At 52.0% G+C, this 6,251-nt stretch overlaps 1 protein-coding gene across 1 annotated transcript; it reads left to right on the forward strand.

Annotated features, from left to right (window-relative positions):
* Nucleotides 1-636: 636 nt before the first annotated feature.
* On the forward strand, nt 637-2,780 carry DICSQDRAFT_183467 (uncharacterized protein; the record flags this gene model as incomplete). Its single annotated transcript, XM_007370195.1, has 3 exons — nt 637-701; nt 757-2,454; nt 2,519-2,780. The coding sequence occupies 3 exons, from the start codon at nt 637-639 to the stop codon at nt 2,694-2,696; spliced, it is 1,941 nt and encodes a 646-aa protein (XP_007370257.1). The 3' UTR covers nt 2,697-2,780.
* Between the last annotated feature and the right edge of the window lie 3,471 nt (nt 2,781-6,251).

Genomic DNA, 6,251 nt, shown 5'->3' on the forward strand with positions numbered 1-6,251 from the left:
GGGGAACGGCGCCGCCCATGCTCTTCGCATCATGACGGGTCGTGGAAGCTCGATATTTTCCGCAGGACGAAGAGCGTTCTCGTTCCAGTCACTCGACCACTCCCCTCTCGTTCTGAAACTCGGAGGCGTAGTCCTGTCGAAAGGACGGTCAGTCGAGGCCGCTGCAGACCGTTGGGTTGCCAATAGCAACCACCAGCGCTTGCGACGACATGGCGCCTCCATGTTAGCGAAAGGCACCTTCAACTTTGACTCTTGCCTTGTCCGCCGCATTGCTGCGTTCGTTCTCAACATGTGCATTGACACGTACGTTTGCTGAATGTCCCATTTACGCTCCCGAAGACCGCTTTCTGCTGCAATTACCACGGATCTGTGTCGCTCATGCGCATTCCGACCCATTGTTCGGTCGCCGCCTCATCGATGCTGTGACTCGAAAACTCGATCGGCACTTGTTCACCATCGCGACGACCTAAATGGTATAATATGAGTATTATGGCACTACTTGGGTCTAGCTGTTTTATCTACGTGATCATGACCCATTCTCCTTGGCACAGCCTCCGCTCCTGGAGACCTACTTGAGAACAAATTGTGTGACTATTCTTCGCACTTCCCTACCACTTCCGCCACTCTCTATGAATCATGCTTGAAATCAAGTCTATAGACGACATCGTACACATGAGCAAGGCAAGCTTCGTAGGATGCAGGTACGCTCTCGCCCAGTATATGCAAAGTCGACGGATGCCCTAACCACCGATGTAGCCCGGCCGCCCTGACGAACGGGACGCGCACACTGGCCACTTCTCCTTGGGCCCAGTCGTTCCCCGCTGAATTATTGGCGAGGATATTTCTGCATCTGCGCGATATATCTGTCCAGTGCTACGGATATCCGCGGCCGTCCTGGCTCGCTCTCACAGAGGTATGTTGGGCATGGAGGCAGGTCGCGCTTGACACTCCCGGTCTGTGGACCCATCTCGTGGTATACGGTCTGGGATATCCTGGGTTGCTCGAGAACATTCTAGCTCGCTCCCGCGGCGAATATATTCATCTCGTGCTGAAGCTGTTTGTGCCGCCAAATCCATCGAGTCGTCCACAACCATCGGATAGTCTGAACGTTCTCGGGAAGAACCTCCTTGACGGCTTTCGGGCGCATGGTGCACGCATCCTCTCGCTCACAGTGAAATCTTGGGCAGTAAATTGCTGGATGCTCATTCGAGAACTTGTCCCTTCTTGTACCTTTTCCACCCTCAGAACGCTCTCTCTCGAGGCGCGCCCAGACAATCCGGTTCATGTCGACTTTCCACGAAAATCATTCCCTAATCACGTCACCATCCACACATCCTCCGTTCACCTTGTCCTTTACGCCCATGATACTTCCAACATCCTGCGGACAATACACTACCACAGCGACCCTGTGCTCCTCCGTGCCTACGCATCCCTTTTCCCGCAAGCGCTGAAACAATTCACTGACCTCACGGATCTCCATCTCGGGTACTGTGGACCACGGGTGACACAAAATATACCCCTGCACGACATTTTTCTGCCTCGCGGGCTGGAGCGATTGTCGATTGAAGATGAGCCGTGGGAGATGCAGTCCGTCCTCTCGCACCTGATCTTCCAGAACCGTACGCAGCTCCAAGCAGAGGACGCTGAGGCAGGCGTGATGGATATCGCACTTCAATTCCTCGACCTCTCTGTCGACCTTCGGCAGAAAAAGCACTACACGGCTTGCGTCCTCGAAGACACGCTTCAGGCTTTCAAGTGGTGGGGCGTATACAGCTTCGTCTCCAGCTGCAGCTTCGCCCGCATTGATCTCTGGCCGAACTACGCGTTGCACATGGATGCCGGAACCTGTTCGAGTCAGGACACTCCCAAGTTCCAGCTCGCGTTCAAGAGGGGCCCGGAGGCCGTGATCGAGGACATCGCTGCTAACCTCATCCAGAATTACTGCCGCCTGTTTTCACCCGTCGAAAAGCCTGAGCCTGACGTCGCTTTCTCCAACTTGACCCATTTCTCGCTTCATGACGGGACGGGTTCTCTCGGACGACGTTTGCAATGGGGCCCGTTTTTGCGCGGCTTGCCGGCGAGCGTGTGTTCCCTCGCTCTGGGGAACGCGGACCTTGTCCGCGACTTCGTCAACGCCTTGCAGGACCTCGCTAAGGCCGCGCCTGAAAAGACATGTCGGGCGAGGAAGTCTGTGCACTTCAATGAAATCTGTTGTTGTGTGCACGACAGCATACTTTCGGAGCAGCGTCTGAAGACGGTCACTGGAATCCTGTTGATGTGTCGGAAGCGCAACGTTCTGAACGTAGACGAGTTGATTCTACGCTTGCCTGTCGATGCGTCCCTCCATCACCAGCCCGGCAAATCCACCGTTCCGGGAAAATTCGGGCGAAATTGTAGGGTATCGGCTTATCGCCAGGCCTGCGATACCTGCCATAGTCCGTCGAGCGTTCCCAGGTGAGTAACTCTGCATGGTTTCTCGTCGTTGGCATATCGCTCAAGACGACTGCACGCTGCATAGGCTCCCGACGGATCTCGCGGCCGAAAAGGCAGACCGTGCAACGGTTTGCCTCTCGAGCAATACGCGTCCTCCTACCTCGCCTTCGCATTGGGAGAATATTGAGCAGATCTGGGAGGAGCATATTGGCGATATGGCGGAGACATATGAAGACATTGATTGGACGTACATGAACATCTGAGACACGTGCACTAATATGCAGCACACAGCTTGACAAGTACGCATAAGACACTCCGGCCTTATCATCTCTGTATGTGTAATCGATTGCCTCGAATCTGTTGTGTGAATTGGTGATAGCACTGCGTACAAGATTGGAGTCGTTCTATCATTTTCACTCAGGTGGTCCTTTTGTCTCGCTAGGGCGGTCTCATATCGTTCCGCTACTCTTGGCTCTCGGGTATCGCGTCACTTGAAGCAAAAGAAAGACTCGCAAGGGGTCTAAGTGGATATCTGCGACCTTCTGAGGTGGAAAATAATTACGACGAGCACATCAACCTGCTATGCAAGAAAGCAACGCTCGCAGTGGGTCTGAGGAGGTGATAGGTGCAACTGGGCGTCGGCATGGAGCGTTGCGCTGTCGGTCTATCGTCTACTATATGGCTGCAATACTCACTCCGATTTTATGTCGGTACAGTAGCACCAAACGATTTGGGGTACCATTGACAGTCCCTCGAAGCCACCGTTGGGGCTGTAGCTACCATATGAGGATCTCAGAGTTGCTCAATTTCTCGCCGGTCGGTGACATATCATACACGACCATGGATGTTAACATTTAGGAAACAATATACTGGGAAACAAATGTAGCCTGTTCATACAACACCATAGAGTGACACCCACGCTTTGACGGCTTTACCTAAGTTGTCCTCCCAACCTTTGCCCTTAGGGAAGACGTACTTCTCTTGCTCGTCCAATCGTACTTGATTCAACATGTAGTCCACTGCATCCTTTCCAGATGCACCATCGTCTTCGACGTCTCCACCAAATATTCCGACAAACAAGCACTGTTGAAAATGCAGGCGAAAAAATCCTCGGGTTTCTTCGTCGTCGATCGCCACAACGGGGGACTCGGGTATCTTCTCCAGTGATAGAGAGTCATCAAAGGTATAAATCTTGCCATTGGGAAAACCTCGGACCTGTCATATTACGTGCTCCTGGGGTGAGTGGTTTCATGAAAATTTTGTATGGTATCAAGTTCAACTCACATACATATCAATCCCAAATGCATTGTTGTGAAAATGGCGATAGATATCATCGTCCATCATGATTACATTGTGGGGGACCGAGAATCCCTTCTCATCCCACGTCAGACTCTCAGGGTGTTTCATTGTTGGATGCTTGAAGCACAATCAGTTGAAATTGCCTCCACAGTTGACGCATCGTAATGAAGTAGCGTACCCAATATACCCACTGTGGAGGGTAGATCCAATGGAGATCGACTTTGAGTGCGCCATCCGATTGGTGACCCGTGACAACACACCGCCCTTGATAGTGAGGGAATTGAGTTGCTGGTCCCCTTACTTCAAGAGTAATCTCGTACTGGGTAAGGTGAGCATCTGTCTGGACTGCCTCTTTACAATCACTTACTCTCACGTCGCCCTCATGTTTTTCCGTAAATGATGTTTCATGCTTCAGAGTCCAGAAACACTCCGCCAATTCCAATCGGTATTCAATATCGAGTATCTTGGCTTCGTCCCATCCTTTGCCCGAACCTGATGATCATGAGTACCATCTCAACTAGAACTGGAGTTTTAGAAATACCTTTCAATAGAATAATGTAGTCTCCTGGTTTAACCACCTCATTGCGAGCAAGTTCGGCGCCACACGGTGGCAGGACTGGGAGGCACCTGATAGCGGTCCCCCTGGCGGTCGGAGAGTTTGGCTCCAGATCGATACCTTGCATGACAAGGCGATACCCGTCAAACTGTTGAGACGGAACTGACATGGAACACTCTATCCAGTTGAGTAAAGTCTCCACAGTGATTTTACCCATACGACGGTCGTTGAAACCTATGTGTGTTAGAGGTCAGGCATAAGGATGATAGATGTCGGTTAATTTCACATAGCAAACTCACAGCCTAGCAGCCGAGTCGGTGACCAGAAAAATACATTGGCGCAGCGCGTCTTGGCCACTGCGGTGTTATGAGCGAGTTTGATGCAAGCAGCTGCCAGTTCCGACTGTTTCGTAACCTTCTCAGTGGAAGGTGGAAAGACGTCTTCCATATCTGAAGGGTTTCAAGCACAGAAGCTATGTGAGAGGAGTTGGATGGAAGAGTCAAGTATACCAAGTAGGCAATGTAAAGGAGACATGAGCTACTTTATATGTATCAGATAGGCGCTGCCGCGTGGTCCCGAGGTGTCCCAAGTGTACATGTCAGCGTGCTCCTAACACCCGAGGCACCCATAGTAACACTTCGTGGATATGGTACTGTCTGAACATAGGGAAACTGTCTGTATGGTTGAGGCACCGGCTACGACTCAACATTAGTACGACATCGACGATGCCGCCACTTTCGAGTCTCCATGTCCTAGAGTATAGATTATGTTACATGTATATGAAAGGGCTCAAGCCAGCTGCCAGGATATCACGTTAAGGTGGGTCTGAAGTTCGAGGTTCATACCAGACCGGAAGGGAGGAGCTCTTGGAGATCGATAAGGACGGGGATGTGTCCTACTGATCCAAGAGACCCAGTGATTTCTTACCACGCACAAGATGGTTCGTACGAAGTATACACCACACCCGCGTGGCTAGGGTAGGCATCTTCTGTGACGCGGTGCAGGGCGATTTCGCAAGAACTTGATCCTTCAGCATGCCCCAGTCTCCTATACGTTTTGCAGAGGAGGTTAGGACATTTGTGCAGAAATATCCTCGCCAATAATTCAGCGGGGAACGACTGGGCCCATGGAGAAGTGGCCAGTGTGCGCGTCCCGTTCGTCAGGGCGGCCGGGCTACATCGGTGGTTAGGGCATCCGTCGACTTTGCATATACTGGGCGAGAGCGTACCTGCATCCTACGAAGCTTGCCTTGCTCATGTGTACGATGTCGTCTATAGACTTGATTTCAAGCATGATTCATAGAGAGTGGCGGAAGTGGTTGGGAAGTGCGAAGAATAGTCACACAATTTGTTCTCAAGTAGGTCTCCAGGAGCGGAGGCTGTGCAAGGAGAATGGGTCACGTAGATAAAACAGCTAGACCCAAGTAGTGCCATAATACTCATATTATACCGTTTGGGTCGTCGCGATGGTGAACAAGTGCCGATCGAGTTTTCGAGTCACAGCATCGATGAGGCGGCGACCGAACAATGGTGTCGGAATGCGCATGAGCGACACAGATCCGTGGTAATTGCAGCAGAAAGCGGTCTTCGGGAGCGTAAATGGGACATTCAGCAAACGTATGTGTCAATGCACATGTTGAGAACGAACGCAGCAATGCGGCGGACAAGGCAAGAGTCAAAGTTGAAGGTGCCTTTTGCGAATATGGAGGCGCCATGTCGTCGCAAGCGCTGGTGGTTGCTATTGGCAACCCAACGGTCTGCAGCGGCCTCGACTGACCGTCCTTTCAATAGGACTACGCCTCCGAGTTTCAGAACGAGAGGGGAGTGGTCGAGTGACTGGAACGAGAACGCTCTTCGTCCTGCGGAAAATATCGAGCTTCCACGACCCGTCATGATGCGAAGAGCATGGGCGGCGCCGTTCCCCGCCTGGCCCTCCAGCTCTCCTCTCTCCATCATCCTCCCGG

Source organism: Dichomitus squalens (genome assembly GCF_000275845.1).
Source record: "Dichomitus squalens LYAD-421 SS1 unplaced genomic scaffold DICSQscaffold_63, whole genome shotgun sequence".
NCBI classification, from domain to species: domain Eukaryota; kingdom Fungi; phylum Basidiomycota; class Agaricomycetes; order Polyporales; family Polyporaceae; genus Dichomitus; species Dichomitus squalens.